Below are 20,552 nucleotides of genomic sequence, written 5' to 3' on the forward strand. Positions count from 1 at the left end.
GGTACCATGATAATGACCACTGTGAACAGGACCTCACTAAATGCTCTGTTCCATTTCAAGGACAGGAGTAAGGGAAGTGGGGAAGGGGATGGGGAAGGAGGTGGCACAAGAGCATGAAATCGCCCAAAAAGTGATTAGTAGATAACATCTAATGTCAAAAAATGTAAAGTGGCAGAATAAACGTATGACTAAGTAAAATGAAAGTAATAATAACAAAAAAGGAGTTAGCTATCTCTGAAGTATGGAAATTAAACTTAAATAGCACCAGGGAGAGAAAGGAAAAGGATTCTGATTTTCCACTATAAACCTCATAGAATCACTTAACTTTGAAAACTACACATCTGCTTTACTGTATGCACTAGCCTACAAGATGGCCTTTGGAAATGATGTTTACTGAATGAACTCCAAGGAATAGAAACAGGAGGTTTTTCATTACTTTGCTTTTTCCCTTTCTCCTTTGCGCTGTTTTTGATTTCTATACTTTTTGTTTTGTATGTAGTCTATCCGTTTTGGAGAGGGTAAGCGGGAGCACAGGAATGAGGGGATAAAGGTGAACAAATGCAGCAGTGGTACTCACTAGACACTATGTTGAAAATGAACTATATGACGTGGGAGAGGGGAGTTGGGAGGGGAAAACTGGGAGAAAACAAGGAAAGAGATGACACTGTTCAACAAGAAATGTACTGAGTACTTGACTTATGTAATTGTAACCCCTCTGTACATCACTTGTACTATAATAATAAAAAAAGATGGCCTGAGGCCCTACCCCATCATTCATATCCTGTTTAGTCCCTCCCAAATTGAACAGGCTATTGTATAAACAATAGGCTATTGCAAAAATGCAACAGCAGACAGGCCAAATATAAGAACTAAAACTATTACATAAGGAGAAAGTTTCATGACATTGGAGCTGACAATTCCTTGGCAACAAGAAAAAAAAACAGACAAAAATATCTCACCAACCTTAAAACATTTTATGTATCAGAGGGATTAATATCTACAATATAGAAAGAACTAAAACTTAAGATGACAAGAATATAATAAATGGTCTAAAAAATACAAATGTGGTCATTTGTATGTCTTCTCAGCAGAAATGTCTATTCAAAGTCTTTGCCCACATAAAAAGATACTGAACACTACAAATTATGGAGGAAATGCAAAATAAAACTATAGTGATTTTGTAGATACCAGTTCACATCCATTGGGATGGTCACAGTAAAAAACCAGAGGACCTGGTCAAACAGGAAGCCTGTGAACTACTCTGGGAGTGTAAAGAGGTGCTGTAACTGTGAAAAACAACACAGTGGTCCCTCACAAGTTTTTAAATGGAAATGTCTTTTTTTTTCTTCAAGAAAACACCATATGCAGGTGATACTAGGGCTGTGGGAGACCCCAGAGGTCCAGGAAGAAGCCAGGCAGCTTCTAGAGAGACCCAGCACTGCATCAGGTGGCCAGGGTTGTAGGGATTTATGTCCAAGCCACAGAGATGGCAGAGGTTTGGTGGTGGTCCTTGCCACCATCAGGGCTTCCTGGTCAAGGTCAAGAACATGAAGATCAAACCCCAGGAGGAGAGCTGTTTTTCTCTCTGCGTATGTTAAGGACTCTCATATCTTTTGCCTAGACATATCCCTCAAGGGTGAAGTTTTTGTGCTCTACGCCCCTGCAAAGCAGACCCACACTGGCCAGTGAATAAAGTTAATAGCATTTGTCATAATGGCCACTTCCATCAGGATAAGTGCTCCAAAGGAGGAGCTACCACCCCCAGGGCCATTGTCCTATGTTCCATGGAAACAAGCTAGCAAGCCCATGTCCTCTTCTGGGGTATCTAGTCTCTGTGGCCCTGTGCCTAGGGAGCCCCTCCTGACAGCCAGTATTGATGACTGCTACATGTGATGCCAAGTCCACTTTGGATACCGTTTCTAAGACATGACCCCAGATTGCTGGAAGGAGACTATAATCACCTATGTTGGCTTCCCATCAGACCATCTTGTAAACATTCACCAACAGAGCCTCTGAACTGAGCACTTGAGCTTCTGATGGACCGCCATGTGTTTTTATGGCAGAAAAACATAGTTAGGGCTGGTTGTGGTGATGCATGCCTGTAATCTCAGCTATACACAGGGCAGTTAGAAGGATTGTGTTTGGATACTAGCCCAGGCAAAAGGTAATGGGACTTCGTCTTAATCAATAAGCTGGACATGAGAAGTAAGGTAGGAGGATGACCATTTAAGTCCAACTCAAGGGAAAGACCATATCTGAAAACTAAACCAGAAAGGGCTATGGGTCTATAGCAAGCATAAAACTTTGAGTTCAAACATTAGTCATGCAAAAATTTTGCTAATGGAATAAAGTGAATTATTTAAATCTGAAAAAAAACACAATTATGACATGATCCAGCAATTTTTCTGGCATTTCCAACATAATTGGAATCAGGGAAATAAACAGCTGTCTACATGTTCATGTTTCTATGTATCTATTCATAATAGCCAAAAGGCAGAAACATCCAAAATGTCCATCAATAGGTAAGTAAGTATAAATGTGGTATACAGACATATGATGGAATATTATTCAGCATTGAAAATGAGGGAAATTCTCTTAGGAGGCTGAAGATCAAAGAGGACTATGGTTAGAGGTCAGCTGGGGCTGAGGAGTTTTTGAGGCTTCTCATAGTGCATGCATCCTAAATTACATGACAGGCTGAGATTAATAAGATCATAATTCCAGGCCAGCCCAGGCCAAAAAAAAAAGTCCACGAGACTATATCACAACAGAAGAAGCTAGACACGGTGGTATACACCTGACAAGAAGCATAAAAGAGGCCAACTGTGGTCCATGCACGTGCCCAGGAAAAAAAAGCAAGATCCTATCTCAAAAGTACCAATACAGAAAAGGGCTGGAGCTGTGCCTCAGTAATGGAGTGACTGCTTAGCAAATGTGAGGCCCTGGGTTCAAACTCTAGTCTCTCTCTCTCCTTCCCTCCCTCCCTCTCTCCCCCTCCCCCTCTCTCTCTCTCTCTCACACACACACACACAACGGTTAAGTCATGGTTGGGTGTGGTGTCTCACATCTGTAATTCCAGCTATTCAGGAGGCAGGGATTGGGAAGATCACAGTTCAATGTTAGTCTAGGATAAAAGTAACTGGTACCTCATCTTAACCAACAAACCAAGTATGGTGGGAAATACCTGAATTCTAGGTACAAGGAAGGCTGTACCTTAGGAGGATTACAGTCTAAGGCTGGCCTCGTATAAAAAACATGACTCAACCTGAAAAATAATCTATAGTTAAAAAAGATTTTTAAGATTTCATATTTTACCATGATTTTAAAAATGGTTAAAATGGCAAGATTAGTGGTGTATCTAACCAAAATGAAAGAAATAATTAAATACAAATGACAGTATGAGACTCTCATGGCTAGGTCACAGGAGACACTGTGGCTCTACCTTACTCTCTGTTGAATCATCATCCTAAGGAAGCCAGCCACCACGTCAGAAGCCACACAGGGAACCCAGTAAAGCCATGTGGTGAGAACCTGAAGCCTCTTGCTGACAGCCAGCTTGAACTCATCATCCATGGGAGACTGAACAGCCTGGAAGAGCATCCCTGCCCATTAGTCTTCAGTTGACCGCGGTCCTCCTTGGCTGACATCCTAACTGCAGAAAGAACCCAGCTATCCAGCTAAGCTGCTCAACTCCCAACCCACAGACATTGACACAAGAAATGCTTATTGTTTTAAACAAACTTGAAGGAAAGAAACTTAGCCTTAAAGCATCGTATCATAGTGACCTGATATTCTACAAGAATACAACTCAAGAGATATTAGTAGGATTGTCTGTTGTTGGATTCTAATCAAGCTCTTTACTAAAGTCCTTGAAGCTCTTAATGTTGTAAACTGAGAGAACCATTGTCACAAATGTTGTAATGTTTTATCAGATTGTAAAAAGTACTTGTTCCTTTCTTTTTTCTTCAGTGCTGAGGGGTTAAACCCATGGCTTTATGCATGCTAAGCCTGTGTGCTCTATGTATTTCAAAACAACGTTACAACTGCTTGTCAAATGAAATGCTGGTTGGCTCTATGGCATGGAAAACAGCTGGATACATTTTCAATATTTAAGAAAGATATGTTTATACGAACATGAAGAGTCTTTGCCTCATATAACATAAAACAATGCACTTCAAGCTCACTATCCCAGGCTTCTGCACTATTCATTTGGTTTCCCACAAGTGAAAGCATAAGATCTGTCCTGGGCTTCCTTTCATATATTTTGTTATTCTAGGTCCCTTTCACTGAATGAATTTTGAACCATAACTTGTGTGTGTGTGTGTGTGTGTGTGTGTGTACCTGCATGTGCATGCCAATCCTGGGACCCTGAATCCAGGGCCTCACAGTCTTGCTTAGCTTCTTTGCTCAAGGCTGGCACTCTACTATGAGCCACAACTCTACTCTGTGATCACTCTTTAGTAACTGTTTCCCACTTACTAGACTAACCATTCATCAAGGCAGTAAATTCCTCATACTGGCCCTTATCTGTTCATGGCAGTATTGTGGCTGAACTGAAGATGTCATGCTTGCTAGGTCCATGTACTATTTTGTGTGTGTGTGCTGGTTCTGGGGCATGAACACAGGGTTTGGGGGCTGTCTCTGGGCTTTTGTGCTCAAGTAAGGTACTCTACCACTTGAGCTGCAGCTCCACTTCTATTTTTTTTTTAAGTTAATTGCAGATAAGTCTCATAGACTTTCCTGCTCAGCCTGGCTTCAAGCTGCGATCTTCAAATCTCAGTCTCCTGAGTAGCTAGGATTATAGGCATCAGCCACTGACACCTGGCCTGCATTGGTAATTTTTAAGGTAAAAATCTCACTGCTTGCCCTGGTGTGTGCCTGGATTACAGTCTGAGTATTTTATATTTCCTATCATAGCTGGGATGACAAGCACATGCTTCCATTGAGATGATGTCTCATAGCTTCCCGCCCCTCCCACCCCCAGGCTGAGCTGGCACTACAATTCTCTCAATCTCAGCCCCCTTATGTAGCTAAGCTGACAGGTACATGCCAGTGTACTCAGCTATTGGTTGAGAGAAGGTACTGCATGTATGATCAGGCTGCCCTAGAACTGCAATCCTCTAGATTTCAGCCTCTCAAGTAGCGTGTGCATCACTGGCACCTGGACTCATACTGGCGTTTTTATACTCAAAGCCTAGTCACTCAATGTTTGTTAAGTGGACAAATGGAAGAATAAAGGAACACCCCTCGATTTGTGCTCCATCTGAAGGAAACTATAATCAATATCTCCCTTTAAGGAGTTAGAGAGATCAAATGGAAAAATTATGAGTCAGAGGACTAAAAGCCCTGAGTTCCAGTCCTTTATTTAGGTTTGAGAATTTGCATAATCTATTTAGCTTTTATGAGTTTCAGTTTTCTAACATCTCTAAAACATGATATGAATGAATGATATGGAACTCAAACACACTACCCATTTACTGAGCACTTACACTTCAGTAGGGACTATATAAAATTGCTTTTCCATCTTTAGAACATATAATCTTCATCTGTTCTTTAAAACATCCAAAAGGTGGTAGGCATTTTAGAGACAAGAATATTAGCTGCAAGGAATTTGCTCTAGGTAAAATAGCAAGTATGTGGCCTATAAAGGGGAAATCTAAATTAGTCTGCTTCTAAAATACATATTCTGAACCACCAGGCTCTCATATGTGTAAGTGAGATCATAGGTATTTCAAAATAAAATAACTAAAAATGGCAACATTTATTTATCCTCCTTTTTTTTTCTAAGCAGATGCTTTCAGGTGATGGACAGCCTGGTTATGGGACCATTAAGCTGCAATGAACATTAGAATCTTGAAATGGGAACAGCCTTTCTGAATCATAGGTGAAGTGAGAGAAAGGTGTGCTGATGAAGATGTGGGCTCAGGGAGGGAGAATGATGAGTGTCCCAGTGTCCAGACAGACAGAACTATAGGAGGGGGGGACCATTAGGAGGGCAATTCTACTGAAACTGGGAAATGGGGGGAAACAGCTTGGTGCTCTCACAATGGAGAGGGTTAAAAGGAATATAGCCTAAGCCTGACAGGAGAAGGGAGGGAAGGGCTCTAGAAAATAATGTCCCCATAGGTCTGAGAGGAGGGGCAGACTAAAAGAGTGATGACAGGGAGTGCCTGCAATAGGCTGCTGAGAACTTTAAGTGCACGCCAAGCTACCTGAGTAACACGAGACTAAACTGGTGACTCAGCTCCTGGGAGACCGATCTGTATATAGCATAGACAAACAGGAAAATTTCATAGTCTATGAGTCGTGTGCAGTGCCTTCTGGTTTATGAAGCATGTCCATGATCTCACAGCCCCCATGACAATCCAGGTATCATCACTTTCCTTGCTGTAAAATTAGGCTTAGGTCCAATGATTTGCACCACATCAATTAGTCCCAGTGCATGTGGGACTGCCACCTAGGTCATCCATTCCTGCTCCGTGGTTCTCTGTGTAGAAATAAAATAGAAGCTTTGCCTTCAGCAGATGTATATCTCAGGAGTAAAAGAATCAAAGGCAGAAAAAGAGTTACTACTCAAGAAAACACATAACTCCAACAGTGGAGTTCAGTGTGTCATAATGTTTAAATTCAGAGTTCAGAAAGAGAAGTCAATTTGAGGGCAGCTGGAAAGGGCTGGTGGTGACTGCAGGATGGATGGGAGGAAAGAGGTTATTACTAAGTAGGAAAGAAGGAAGCAAGAAGAACAGAGAGTAGGCTTTATGGGGTCTGCACCTCTGGATCCTTCCTGCAGCACTGTGGCTAAAAGTGCAATCATTTAACTAGTATTTGTTGGCATTGTGCTAAATGCCAAAGAACCAATGTGAACAAGATATTTATTCCAAGAACAGCAGGATCAGGACTATTTGCTGGGAGAATGGGGGAGTCAGATGAGCTTCTGGGAAAAGGGAGACGTTCTAACCAAAGAGTGATATCCCATCTATCACAGATATGTAGGACACCTCCAGTTTGCCAAACATGATATACTTGAAACAGAGGAGGAAGTGATCCCTTTGGCAGGTGTTTAGAAAGGGACAAGGCTGAAAGGGAAAGAGGGCAGTTAAAGCTACTTCACAGCATGGGTATAGAAAAAAAGAGAAGGCCAAGAGGGTGTGTTTAGCTCTGTACTCCACAATTTCATGCTTTTCCTCCAATGTCCAAGCTCCACTGTATATACTATGTACATATCATAAAGCAAAAATGTGATATGGGAACATAAAGCAAGTCTGCAAAGTGCTGAAACAGCATACCTGGCAGCTGCTAAAACAAAACTTCAAAGGTCTGGCTTCTCTGAAAAGCCATCAGGCAGGACCCCACCCACTCCCCCTGCTAGCCACAGCTTCCCCGGGAGCCAGTACACGTAACCACTTCCGCATGTTTGGCTCTGTTCCCCAGGGTTGGAGCAGTGCTAGAAGCCATGTCAGGACTGCAGCCAGGCAGGTCGGTGTGGGGGTAGAAGGAGGCTGGGGAAATCGAGACCTCCCCCAACATAAGGAGACATGGATTTCTTAGAAGATGAAAGTTCTAATGCTGGGATCTGCTTTAAAGGTCTTCCTCTCAGGTGGCAGGGCTTGGATTCTCCAGGCTCTAGTAACACAGAAGCTCTGGCCTTTGGAGATTTCCAAGGCATTAGGATATGCCCCTCCCAGGACCACGAATTAGTCCAAGAACAGCATCTGTGGTAAATCTCCAGCTCTAAAAGAGAGAGGCTAAGAGGATCCTAAGAGGATTAATCAAGAATATGCTTGTCTTAGAAACTCATTTCTTTTAATTTTTTAATCACGGGATTGAGTCTTTATTGAATCTTCTAGGCCAGTCATCTAGATGCTGCCCAATGTGGTAACATCATAAGCCATATGTGGTTTTTGAATATTTGGCCTACAGCTAATGTGACTGAGAAACTGAATTTTTCATTTAAATTTAAATATCCACATGTAGCTCATGACTGTCATACTTGGACAACAGGGTCCAGTCAGACATCCACTGAACTTTCACTGAGACAAGTATACAAACAATCACAAGGTAAGGAGAAACAGTAGTGTCAGATCAGCACTACACAGAGGTTATTAGAATCAGAGTACATAGTGGCCTAACATTATGCATCCCCATCCCCCATATTAACCACATAAGTAGGGGATGCCAGAAAGCTTATACAATGAAGGTCAAGGAGGAAAGAGAAAGTATTAAAAGGAATATCAAAAGTTGGAAATCAGGGGGCTGGGAAGGTGGTTCAGTGGTAGAGTACTTGCCTCGCATGCATGAGCCCCTAGGTTCGATTCCTCAGCACCACATAAGTAGAAAAAGCAACCCTCCCCCCCAAAAAAAGAAAACAAATCAGAGGAATACACTCAGCAAATGTTACCACGTCCTGCTCAATGACTGTGAAAAGGCTGGAATTGAGAGCTAGCCTACACAGGACTTTTCAGAGACGGTAGGTGTCCATCCACTCTCAAGTAGTTAAGACTCTTTTCAGATGGGCAGAGTAGCAAAAAGAAAAAAGAAATTTCTGCTTTTTACCTTCCATAGTCTGCCTCTGAGATGGGGAGGATTTTCTGCTTTTATGGTATTTTTAATTTTGAATAAACAGAAAGAATGAACTAAAAAGAACCAAAGGTGAAGCACCACAGGGGTGTGTGTGTGTGCGTGTGCGTGTGTGTTTTGAGGGGGAGGAGTGGGGGGAGGTAGGGAGGAGGGAAGGAGAGAGTGAATGAGTATTAAGCTCAATAAGCGACTTGTTTTCTATCGTGTTTGGATCACTGTAATAGAAAGGGCTTCAGGTCTATTCTTTTCTTTCCCTTTTTTTGTGCTAATTCTGGGGCTTGAATTAAGGGCCTGGATGCTGTCCTGAGCATACCTGGGTGCTCAAGGCTAGCACTGTATCACTTGAGTCATAGCTCTACTTTGGCTTTTTGCTGGTTAACTGAAGATAAATAGTCTTACGGACTTTATTTCCTGCCTGGGCTGGTTTTAAACCTCAATCCTCAGATCTCAGCCTCCAGAGTAGCTAGGATTATAGGTGTGAACCATGGGTGCCTGGCTAATTACAAAAGAAGTAAAAGTTCATATTTTGAAAAAAATAAATCTAAACTATTTCTCATCACCACATTCACACTTCAGCTAGTCTTATAGTCTTATGCATTTTTTAATTTTTATTTTTATGTCGTTTATAGGGTTTGAACTCTGGGCTTGGGCGCTGTCCCTGCTCTCTTTAGCTCAAGGCGAACGCTCTACTGCTTAAGTCACAGCACCACTTCTGATTTTCTAGTGGTTTATTGGAGATAAGAGTCTCATGGACTTTCTTTCCCGGGCTGGCTTTGAACCGTGATCCTCAGATCTCAGCTTCCTGAGTAGCTAGAATTACAGGTGTGAGCCACTGGCTCCGGGCTGCAATTTGTTTTTTGTGACTCATAAATTATTTTATTCACTGCTTATTCTTGCCTAATATATTTTTCTTTCGTCAAGAACAGTTAAAATTTCCTCTCAGAGGTTTTCAAGTATATAATAAGTTTACTACAGTCATCAATTAAATACAATACTAGGTTTGTTTTTGATTCACTGAATGTGTGAAAAAGCAATGGCACTGGGAAAGCAGATTAAGACCACAAGTTTGGGTTCACCTGGGAAATTTGGACAAACTATTTTTTATTTTTTTGTTTTGATTTTCAGATTGGTATGTTAGAAGGCCTTTCCTTTTCTTCCTAGATCTTTTAAATTATTTGAAAACAATCCAAGTAAATACAGAAAGCCTTTACAACAACAACAAAAAAAAACAGCACTTAAGACTTGAGAGACAGAAATGCAATTATATCATATTCCTATCAGTAGGAAAGCTAATGTTTTGGTTTAATTTCTCTTTTCCAAGTTTAGTTGTAAACTTGGGCTTTTTACTTAGTTTAGGTAAACTAAAACATTTTCACTGAAACTATAGTCAGTTTGATTTTGCTTTCTATCACTTGAACCTCCAAGTATTTACTAATACATTAAACAGAAATCACTTTGTGTTGACAGGTTGAGGATACCTTAAACACTTTGTATACCTCTCCTCTGATGGTGGCTTGTACAACCCTCCCTATATTCTTACTCTGCAGGTAATACTTTATTATGGAAATCCTTTATTAATTGACTTGCATTTTACATGCAAACACACACACAATTATTAAAAAAAAGCATACTCTAGATTACTCATCAGACATACCAATTCTGACTACAAGAGTGTGAATGATTCTTTCATAAATCATGTAGAGTGCCAGGCACGAAACAAATGCAAAACTATCTTTTAACTGATTAGTATCAGCCTCTTGGCCTTTGGTTTTGCTCTGAGCCATTCACCTTACTGCTACCTTGGAATCCATGAAGAACAATCAGTAACTGATCAACAAGAGCTAAAGCCAAATACTCCCAAGGAAAAGAAAAGCAGAATATCTACAGGACAAACTCTTTCAGGGAACTATTAATGACTCGCTTATTATGCCCATGCTGCTCCCCTCAGCTATAATAACTTTCATTAGCTCCTAGATAATCATCAATCAGTTACTTTGACCAAGACTGTTGAATAATTATACATAGCTCTTGTGCCTTGCCCCAATTCTTTCTCTATTTAAGTCTAAAGCTTATGTCTTTCCCCAAAGATGAGATAAAATTATTAGTTTGCTTCTTCCTGAGTTGTGCCTATGCCATGAAGTAACCTCCTTTCTTCTGCCCTTCACCAGTACTTCCTTTTCTTTATTTGGCACACAGGCCAGACATGACATGTGAAACCTTAGAGTTGGTTCTGTGGCCTAGAACTCCAATTCTGGCATCTTTTTCACAAACTTTTTGCTAGCTCTGCCAGCCAGAGTGGTTGCTTTCTCCTCCAAAATCTTATCACTTACTCTATCTTTCCACTACATAATTTTCTCTGGGGCAACCCAGCTGCAGAGGAAAATAGTAAAATTTCCTCTAGCTGTTTAATACATCCCGTTTATCAGACCCCTCTAGAATTTCCTAATCTGCTGTGCCAAAAAGTTTGCTTCCTCACTTAAATTCTATATTGTTCTCACATCACTGAGGCATACTCATATTTCACTCTCATCACAGGAAGATAGTAAACCTGGCCTAATATAGTATTGATTATTGTCTTTGAAGCCAAATTAATAGTCTTGGCCTGATAATTCATGGAAACAATAGGTCATTCATCCCTTCAGAAGGATGGTCCAACAAGAGTTCTACCTGAACACCTGGTCTGCTGGATGTTGTTGCATTTTGAATCCCAAGTTGTCCTGGACTGCCTCTCTTCCATCACAAGCCTTGCTTGAATATCTCAAAGAACACTGGCTCCATAGTTAAAGAACCTTTCAGGTTTAGCCTCTTTTTTGGGGGGGGAGGGAGGGGAGAGTAGTTCTCTCTTTAGGAGCATCTAAATGACTTGAGATCAAAATTTTAATATAAATACGAATAATATAAACCTTTGTATTACTGCTACGACACTGCACGTGAATGGGGCCAGCACAAAAGTATATAGTGTAGCAACTATCAAATTCCAAGCCTCCGTTAAAATTAAAACCCCTTTGGAGAGAGTGAGGGAAGGGGTGACATTGTCCAAAAAGAAATGTACTCTTTACCTGACTTATTGTAACCCCTCTGCATATCACCTTTACAAAGGCAAAAAAAAAAATTAAAAGCCCTTTGTACAACCACTTAATATTTTGGATAGCATGGAAGAGAAGACATTTATTCTCTTTCAGGTGCTATAGTTATATTGTTTCCTTTATTAAAACATAAATGTGAGGTGTTCTTTTCCTTTTGGTCTCTTAAGCCCAGAGTCTTTTAAAAAATTATTTTTTAAACACTGATTTTTCAGCTGTACTTACTCACTAATATGCTGTTTTTCAACAAAAAGAAGTCCAGAAGGGTAGAATGAGTTGTTTTGGTTAAAGATTCCGCAAAGCTGCCTGGACTTCCTTCTAAATATGGAGAGTCAATAGTAGGTGGAGCTTAAAAATGGATCCTCATTCCTGTAATCCTAGCTATTCAGGAGGTTGAAAGCTATAGGACTGTGAAGCCAGCCCAAACAGAAAAGTCTGTGAGATTCCATTTCCAAAATAACCAACTTTAAAGCTGGGCTGGAGGTGCTTCTCAGAGTAGTAGAGTATTAGACAAACAAGAAAGCTAGATAAGTATGAGGCTCTGAATTCAAATCTCAGTACCAAAAATAGAAAAAGATCATCAGTGTTTCACTGCAGGAGTGAGAAAGAAAAATACAGTATTTCCTCACCACTGATTCTCTCAAGGTTGTTTAAATAGTTCATTTCTAAAGGATAGAGCTAATTTTTTAAAAAAGCAGTAATTATTTAAGAGGAAAATTAAATTATAAACAAAAACTTTATACTGTTAGCCCACTGGATTTGTAGGCTTTAGTCAACTTTGTATCAAAAATATTTTTTAAAAGTATGACTATACTAGAAATGTACGGATGATTTTTGTCATCATTACCTAAGCAATTCAGTGCAATGCCTATTTATATAACACATACTTAAATAAGTAATCTAGAGATTTCAAATGTACAGGAGAATGAGTGTAGGCTCTATGAATATACTGCATTTTACATGGAAAGCTTGAGGATCTGAGATTTTGGAACCTGCTGGGGCCAACAACTGTAATTTCCTGATTCTAGAAAAGAAGTCTTATTTAGCTTTGTACCTTTCTATTTACATCAGACAGGTAGTCAAATTATAATAAAGTGAACTTATAAGATGAGATTCTTGCCTCTTAACAGTGAAAGGACTGTGTGTACACACAAGTCCATCCTAAGGAAATGTGAGGGAGATTGTCTTAATACTCTGGGGTGGGGCAGAATGAAGGAACAAACTGAAGAGGAAGAACTGACATCAACAACACAAAGCAATCTGCCTTGTATTCTGACTTGGGGATGAGAAAGATTCTTCACTCCTGACACCAGGCCTCAAGTTCTTGGCCTAGGCTCTGGGATTTTGTCCAGCCAGCTGTTTTGGAAATCTTTTCTGAGTTTACCAACATCCCCTCAACAGGCAGAAGCCAATCATTCTGGCCCAGACACAAACAATGTTGGCACTCAGTTCTTTTGGTGAATGAGGAACTGCAAACTCTACTGCAGAGCCTGCACTGCCTCAGGGTGTAATTCTTGAGAGGCTATGTGGTTGGCTGCATGAGAAAGTAGAGGTGAATTTCAGAAAGAAGTGTAGGTCTTTGCCACTCTGGTGTTGGGGGAAAATGAATTACTCAGGGGAAGGAAGAGTGAGAGTTAAGACTCAGGAGGACGAAGGTCAGGTAAACTTTATTTTATGGGAAAGAGAGTATTACTTCTAGAGAACTTGGAACATGAAAGAGCTAGCTTTTTTTTTTTTTTAACACTCACCCCCCTCCAAAGATTGTGCTCTTTGGCTAAAGAGTGTTGTTTATATAACAGGATAAAGTACAAAATTATAAGCTCCAAACTCCTCCAGAGACAAACTCTCCCAAAACTTGACCCCCAGGATGGATGGAAAATATGAGTGTTTACTGGCTGGAACACTGAGCTACAATGGAAATTTCAACATTCAGAAGATAGGAGAGAGAGAGGAAAGGCCTGCTGTGTAGAAAGAAGTCGGCCTTCAACAAAGGGGTCAGAAAGAAAGGAAGGGCCTCTTGTTGGCCAGCTCTGAGGCTGTCCCATCCTCAGCTGAAGAGACAGTCTCTTCTGTAAGCTAGCTCTAGGACCTGGCTGCACAAGGGCAGTGACTGACTAGTTTTATCTTAGCTAGACACTAAACTGAGTGGTTTGGAGACACCCAGACCAAGTTTAGTTTTAATTTTCTTCCTTTCTTTTTCTTCCCCACCCCAAAGGAAAGTCAAGAACCTATACCCACCCTAAACCCATCCTATCAAGAACCTATACCCAAATCAGGCCCTATATTGGCTACTTTCACATATGCAACGGAATTTAATCTTAAATTGAATGAAGCAAATATTATTACGTGCAGGTCTTTTTGTTTTGTTTTTTGAGTAGATCATGGGGCTTTGAACTCAGGGCCTGGGCACTGTCTTTGAGCTCTTTTGCTCAAGGCTAGTGTTCTACTACGTTGAGCTACTATGCTATTTCTGATTTTCTAGTGGGTAACTGGAGAGTCTCATGATCCTTCCTGTCCACGCTGGCTTTGAACTGTAATCCTCAGATCTCAGCCTTCTGAGTATCTAGGATTACAGGGGTGAGCCATCAGTGCCTGGCTTACAAGCAGTTTTTAAAAGATGGGGAAATTGTGATTCAGAAAAGTAACTTGCCCCAGGTCACATACTCAATAGGGAAGTCTAGGTCTGTCTAACCCTCAAGTCCTTTCCCTTTCCACTACATCAAGTCATCTTCCTCACAGGGTTCTCTAGCCCCATCCTACAAAACTGACATGCTTTTAAAGAGAATTTGAAGAAATAGGTTCAGAACAATTCCTTTACACAGAGGCAGAGGACAGACAAAATATTTCCAGTCTCATCACTGAACATTTTTTTTTTTTTTTGGTCCAGTCATGGGGCCTGAACTCGGGGCCTGGGCACTGTCCCTCAGCTCTTCAGCTCAAGGCTAGCGCTTTACCACTTGAGCCACAGCGCCACTCCTGGCTTTTTTCTTTTTGCTTATTTGGTACTGAGGAATCGAACCCAGGGCCTCAGGCATGCAAGGCAAGCGCTCTACCACTGAGCCACCTTCCCAGCCCCCCTGAACATTTTTTTGTAGAACTATAGGATTTTCTTTGTTCTATAGTAGATCTCTAGATCATTTTTATCTTGGTGAACTGAAACCTTATATCCATGCGACACAGTCTCCCTTAGCCCTCTCCACCCCTTGGCAATCATCTTTCTACTTTCTGTTTCTGATCCTGACTACTTTTTCTCTGTGAATAGACTCGTACACCACTAGTCCTTTTGTAACTAGCTCTTTTCACGTAGTGCATCAAACCCTAGAATCACCCATGGTGTAGTACAGCATGTGAGAAGATCAGCTTCTTATATTTCACAGTCTTCTTGATACATCTCCTGCTTGCCTATGCCATAAAATGTAGGGCTTTGGTTTCTTTTCCATGCTAACCTCTTAGTGATCAAACATCAGATCTTAAATGTATGTCAGCTCCCATCCAGTACCCAACTCTGCTGAGAACAGGAAGAATACAGCTTGTGAGATTAGAGCCTATTCTGTTCCTGACTGCTCCCACACCTATTACAATGCCTGACATATAGAAAATGTACTGACACAGGGGCTGGGAAGGTGGCTCAGTGGTAGAGCGCTTGCCTTGCATGCCTTAGGCCCTGGGTTCGATTCCTCAGCACCACATAAGCAAAAAGAAAAAAAGCCGGAAGTGGCGCTGTGGCTCAAGCGGTAGAGCGCTAGCTCTGGGCTGAAGAGCTGAGGGACAGCGCCCAGGCCCAGAGTTCAGGCCCCATGACCGGACCCAAAAAAAAAAAAAAAAAAAGAAAATGTACTGACACAGTTTTAGAAAACATTAACATTGAGGACCAATTGAAAGTGAAAAGATGATTAGTCGGAGACTTGAATCTGCAGGAACACTTGTAAGAAATAAAGGAAGGGAGAAAAGCACGAGGAAAACAAATTGGAGCCTGATAATTGTGTTCTTAAGCATTACATACAACAGGGTACCGTTCTCTTTATGACTATTACTGAAGAGTAAGAAGACAAAGGGACAGGGTGATGTCCCAAAATGGCACAAATTTCCAGGATTTCCCACTTTTTGGTAGAATTCAAAGTTCTGACATACAGATTCACTAGACTGAAGGCTGAGCAGGCCAAGAGACCCATGCCCACAATACTTTGTCCTATCATAAAAGGTTATGGAGTGTGGTGGTCTTTTGTCAACTCCCCCTATCTTTAATATCGAGGAACAAATAAATCCAGGATGTGTGCATGAAAAAACAGAGATGGATAAAAATAATTCAATGACAAATGCTGGAAAAACATACAAAGGAGAGGAAGCCAGACATTCGTGGGATTCCCTGACAGCTCGATCCACAAGGAAGGGCTGGACTGGAAAAAAACAGGACCTCAGGTTCCTGCCAAGCTGTCTGAGGCCCTGTCCTTCCCAAACCATTCTAAGCAGCAGCCAAGACTTTACAGTAACCATTGCAGGTCTTACAAAGAAAAATGTTCTCTCCACCCATTCAGTGCTCCTCACCTAGAAAGTCGCCTCCCTTAAGCCCAGTTCCAGGGAAAGCTGGCAGTAATGAGGAGATGCTTTTGCACATCAACTTTCAGCTCCTAATGACTCCCTACATACCCAGAAAAGGGATGATTAAAAGGTGACTTAAAAAATTTAGCCTTTTTCATTGGCTAAAATGAAGTTGACATGGCCAGGTACCTACATCTAGAGATCCTAAACATGGTGTGAAGAAAAAGTAGATCATAAACATGTTGTTCTTGTATTCTAGAATCCCTGCTGTGTAATTCTAAGCCAGCCTTGCTTGGAGGCACACCTCAGGCTTCTACACATGTGACTGCATTTGGCCCTCACTACTCTCTCTTCTGGAGAATGGCCTGCAATTAATCTCACTTATTACCTCTGAAAAGTAACAACAGAGGAATGGCTGGCCAAGTTCAACTCTAGAGGGTCTAGGGAACTGCAAGCTGCATGGCCAGGCCTCAGATTGTCTGGGCAAGTCGTGGGCTCTTTGCCTTCTCTCCCACAACAAAGCCTGAGCAGGGTCTCCAGACAGACCAAAGAAACCAAGGGATTTGAGGAGCTGGGCTGAGCTCACATTGACCCAATGGGAGACTACAGCCCTGAGGCGAACATTTGGAGTGGTTTCCAACAGCGGGGGAAGAGAAAGGTTGTCTGGTAAAAACTTGTGTGATCCATAAAATTGAGAACAATAGCAGCACCATGGGGGAATGAAAAATAACACTATTTGCAGAGTTCTTGTGAGTCACCAGTTTTCATTCCTGTGGCTACCAAGTCACTGAATTCTCTGACACACAGATGAAAAGTACAGCCAGCAATGGGAGTCTCTACATCTTATGATAGTTTCCAGGGCAGCCTCTAGTTTAGTGAATTAGTAGAATTTATCAGTGCTAAAATCCACTGGCTGCTATTGTAGAAAAACTACTAAGAGTACCTTTGTTTACTCAGCCCCCACTTCTAGGGAGATCAAAGTCCTTCAAAGGCAATCTAAACACTCTCACAACAGGACAGTTTATATGTATGCTTACCTAAAAAATATTAAATGTATAACTAGAGTCATTTAGTGTCCAAATCACTAATAAAACTCATATCTTAGGGGAAACTGGGGTAAAGAAAGAAGAGATATTGTCCAAAGAAAGAAATGTACTCATTACCTGACTTATGAAAATGGCAGCCTCTTTGTACAATACTTAATACGAATTAAATTATATTTAAAAAGCAACAAAACAAACCATAATTGCCTATTTATTGATTTAACAGTATTAAGGTGTGAGTGAAATTATTTTTTAAAAAACCTCACATCTCTAAGTGTGAATCCCATATTCATTAAACTTAGCCACCCTTACTATATAGGACGACCAAGAAGAAAGAAAATAAATATCCAAAAAACAGTGATTTACCAGGTAAAAGTTGAAATCAGGACTCAGTACTGTGCCTTTAGCTATGGCCCCAACACAGCCAGGCCTGGAAGGACCTGAGAATCCACTTAGGGCTGTTCCAGTGTGGTGGCACCAGGAATTTCATGTGGAAATAAAACTCCTAAGCTGACCCTCCAGTTGTCCTAGCAATCAGAGGTTACCAGGAGGACCACTACAGACTTCCTAAGGCTTCCCTGGACTAGAATAGAATCTAACAACTGGGCCTTACTTAAAGAAGAGATAAAGGAGGAGGCTGCTGAGTATAGTTCAGTCAAGAAAATGACTAAAAGACTTCACAGGGGCTGTGTTTGGCTATGATGGCTCTGAAGAAAATGGTAAGAATGCTATTCCAATTCCACAATCTGCCTAAGGGAAAGTAATTCACACAACTCCAGGTTCCAGCTCTGACCCTGAAAAGCTCCATCATCCCCCATGATAGTACTCACAGGTAATACCAAAAGAAAGATTGACACTCAGCTATAATTTTTTTAAATTAAAGATTCCCCCCCCATTCCATGTGTAAGTATAAAATGATAAAACTACTCTCCAAAATGTATACTTCTTACATTTTAACAGTACAGAAAATGCCTGTGACTTTGTCAAACAAAATATCCAAATTTGTGGTGCAAACATTCTTTGTAAGAAAAAGACTCTGATTTTAACATGAAAATGGAATATTTGGAAACATTTACATGGAAAATAAAGCTCTATGGTATAAACAGAATTTCTTTTTTACGAGTTATGTTTCAGGAATGTGGTTACTCGGTAGATTATAAATCACTGAACAACAAACTTTTCCTGTGAGGAGAACTGTGTGTGGGGTGCCCTGTCTCAAAAAGTCCTGCTTATGTCTCCAACTCCTCACAGTTCTCAGCTGAGATGATTTCTTTTCATCCCAACCACACGATCATGGGTATGGAAGACATCAGACCAGAGCATGATGTAATATGTTTATGCTATGTTACTTCCTGGGAAGTTTCTGGTTCCTAAATTAGCTCCAGAGTAATAATAATAATAACCAACAGATATTTCAACAACAATTAGGTACTCCCTTCCAGCTCAGAGCAAAGAAATACAGAAGAGGCAGAAGCTGGAAGTACAGTACAGGGTAGGGATTCACTGGGACAGTACTTCTTTATTTGGAAGTAAAGGATTTCAGTGGTCAGAAGACCTCACTGTAAGAGTCACATTTTTTCAATAGCTCCTGTGACTCTGATGCCATTTGTACTAGTCACTAAAGCAAGGTGTCTTGGGAACCCCTTCCAGGCAAGCTGTCTGGCTTGGATCTCCATGTCAAATGCAAGGTGGGAATGGTTTGGTTGGGGTGAAAGTCATCCCTCTGCAACCAAAATGTTGGCGCCAAGGCCCTTCACGTACCTGCTTCCAATGGGGCTTGAAGGGTTCTCAAGAGCAAGAGGGTCTGTCTGCATCGACCACGTTGGCCCACTCGGACTGATGAGAGGTCGGAGGGTGGGGGGAGTTGAAGCACTGCTTCTATTTAAGACGGCACTTGCCAAATTCAGGTTTGCTACCTAGAAATAAAGTGAGAGAAATAACCTGATTTGAAAGAGTTTTAGAAAAGTTGTCATGAAAAACATATGGGAACAATCAAGTAAAATCCAAAAGATGCTGAATCATCTGAGCTGAAGGAGCAGTTGGAACCAACATGCACAGCGAAGGTTGGTTTGCACAAAAGTAGCAGTGAGCATGGGGAGCAATAAAGTTAACACACATACTATTCTGCTCCTACTCGGCAACCCAGAGAGGCTGTGCTAGGTGTGACTGAAAACAAAGATGGACAACAAAAACAACCAGGAAAACATCATTTACGCTGTGCCAGGTAATGTTTAAAGGATCTAGGCAAACTTCATTGCCCTCTTTACACTTGTTTCCTCATCATTACAAATAACAAAAATTATACAAAGAATTCAGTGAATTAGGTAGAAAAAAGGAGAGTCAACACAAAATGGGTATTGACTTCAAAAATAATTTACACAGAAGAAATAGGATTAATCTAATTAAACATTTCACACTAGTTATTTCCATTATTAAGAGTAAATTACAAAAAATAAATGCAAACTACCAGGAAGAAGAAGCTGTAGAAAACAATTTTCTTGTTACATTGCCAAACAGTAATAAGAAAGATAGCATACAATTTATAACTACTTGTGGATCTATAAATTGAGTCTTTCTAGAAGTCAAGAAAGATATGGCAGTATGTTGCTATTAAAGTATTATAATAACTCAAATGTTTTGATGCTATGGTCTGGCTTTTAGGAAGTTAGGTACGAAAGCTGCATGTGATTAATGATAGTGACAATGACAATAACAATATGTGTTAGAATTTATCACATGCCAAGTTCTGTGTGGACACAGTACTTTACACACATCTCATGTAAATGAACTTAAGTTTGATAGTAAGTAAAGTCACAATCCTCACTTTACAAAGAAAGAAACTGAGGTCAGGATTGCTTCAAGGTCCTGGGTTACTGACCAAGTTAGGATTTGAGCTACCATCTTTAGCTTTCAAAGCCTATATTCTTACATCACTCTATCATGATCAGACACTAACAAGCATTGTTTTCAATACTGAAAAAGAAGGTCTAACTAGCTAACAGTATTGTTTTAAATTTTCTTCTAAGAGAATACTATTTATCCACAAACATTTTTTGAAAAATTCTTAATGATATTAATACATTCTGATAACTTAAGAAAAAATCATTTTAGTAAAAAATCATACTGTGAAGGTAACTGTGAAGGTGAGTATATCTTAGAAGACTAGAAAGGCGTTGTAAAAAATAAATAACATCTATTGGTAAGCAGTGAGTTGTTTTCTTCCTCATACTTAACCTACAATCTCCATATTTTTATACTGGGTATATATTATTTTTACAATCCAAAAATTTTTTTAAGTTGTTAAGACAAA

General features: G+C 40.5%; 1 protein-coding gene across 1 annotated transcript in view; it reads right to left on the reverse strand.

Moving 5' to 3' along the window:
- The window catches only part of Ttll5 (tubulin tyrosine ligase-like family member 5), a 221,664-nt gene that overhangs the window by 57,396 nt on the left and 143,716 nt on the right, over positions 1 to 20,552 (reverse strand). Inside the window, exon 28 of the mRNA XM_013013504.1 lies at positions 19,004 to 19,158. Within this exon, the coding sequence (XP_012868958.1) occupies positions 19,004 to 19,158 (155 nt within the window). The remainder of the gene's footprint in view (positions 1 to 19,003; positions 19,159 to 20,552) is intronic.

The sequence above is a fragment of the Dipodomys ordii genome, unplaced genomic scaffold (assembly GCF_000151885.1).
Source record: "Dipodomys ordii isolate 6190 unplaced genomic scaffold, Dord_2.0 Scaffold2, whole genome shotgun sequence".
In the NCBI taxonomy this organism is placed as follows: Eukaryota; Metazoa; Chordata; class Mammalia; order Rodentia; family Heteromyidae; genus Dipodomys; species Dipodomys ordii.